The sequence below is a fragment of the Arachis ipaensis genome, chromosome B02 (assembly GCF_000816755.2).
Source record: "Arachis ipaensis cultivar K30076 chromosome B02, Araip1.1, whole genome shotgun sequence".
Classification (NCBI taxonomy): Eukaryota; Viridiplantae; Streptophyta; class Magnoliopsida; order Fabales; family Fabaceae; genus Arachis; species Arachis ipaensis.
This window is the reverse complement of record NC_029786.2, coordinates 86,524,499-86,525,855: the sequence shown is the minus strand read 5'-3', so window position 1 is coordinate 86,525,855 and position 1,357 is coordinate 86,524,499. Positions and strand designations below refer to the sequence as shown.

Below are 1,357 nucleotides of genomic sequence, written 5' to 3'. Positions count from 1 at the left end.
ATTATTCCTCACTACTGAACCAATCTTATAGGTTAGAAGGCAAAGAAGTATTTGATGGGACTCTGATAGAGAGTTCCATTTGACGGAGTTCTGAAAGATATTTATAGATTTGTCCCAATTTATTTTTCTCTATTTACTAACGTGCAACAATATTTCTGAAAATCAATTTTAAACCCTAATCCAATTGAATCGTTTAATTGGAACCTTTTATGCAATGTGCCTGAAATTAACAAGGAAAAACGGCATCAGTACCACCAACAGCTATCGTCAGTGGCAACAAAGGTAAAGTTCTAATAGGTTGAATGTTAAAGTTCTAAGTGTTCTCTTGTTTCTCTGTCCTTTTTCTTCATTCTCACTTGTCTGCGTCGTTTCTGGTGCGGTTGACATGACGCTTCTTGGGACTAATGGAAGCTGCACAGGCTTTGGCTTGCTTTGTGTTTAGCTTCTCCTCATTGCAATGCAAGCTCAAGGACCACGATTTTTTTGGGTTTAAATACAACAAAATGACCATGGAGCGCTGAGTGAAAGATCCATCAAATAAAAATATAAGATAAGAATGACTATTTCTAAATCTCTTTCTCTGTATTTTATTTTAAATGAAATAAAAATTTTAGATCTCGTATTCTGACTAAGGACTAGCTAAGAACAATTTCTGTTTCTTATACTCCTCTACAACATCAAAATCAGCTTCAAAACATAAATTTTCAGTCACAGTTGAAACCAAAAACACTCAACCCAAAAAAAAAAAAAAAGAAAAAGGAAAAGTAGATGGAAATTGAAAGTGGTAAATATACATAGAGCTTACCCAGTTTCAAGTTGAAAGGGGAGAGGACCATCAAAACCAGGAAGGTATTCAACTTTTGAACCACCTGCTTCAATTTTATGAGATGCTATCTGCAAGAAAAGTGTGAGAGAGAGAAGCAGTAATTGAAAAAAGTAACTCCATTTTTTGGAATTGGAAGCCATTTTCATTCACTGCTCTGTACTCCTCAGCTTCACCTGCAATTATTAATCCCAATTTCTAGGCATTAGTATTTAGCGTTGCTTCTTTCTTGTTTACACTTTTTTTTTTTTATTATTGAGATTTTGCTAGTGTTTTGTAATAAGGACTTTTTATTTTTTAAGGTAGATAATAATTTTTGTAAACAATGTGAATAATGTGAATGATGGATTTTAAAATTGGCGTAATAAAATAAAAATACATTACACTCTAAATTATTCACATAAATTTTAATATTAAGATAACCATCCGCACATCTAATGAATTGAACATTCAATATATTATACACATTATTTAGTATTTTCATTGTTTACTTATACTTTTCCTTTTTCTTTTCATAATGTGGAGAATATGTGT

The 1,357-nt window shown here is 31.9% G+C and overlaps 1 protein-coding gene across 1 annotated transcript in view; it reads right to left on the bottom strand.

Moving 5' to 3' along the window:
• The window catches only part of LOC107625593 (serine carboxypeptidase-like 11), a gene marked incomplete in the record, with an annotated part of 9,932 nt that extends 8,855 nt beyond the window's left edge, over positions 1 to 1,077 (bottom strand). The window contains 1 exon segment of the mRNA XM_016328274.2: positions 806 to 1,077. Coding sequence (XP_016183760.1) covers positions 806 to 972 — 167 coding nt within the window.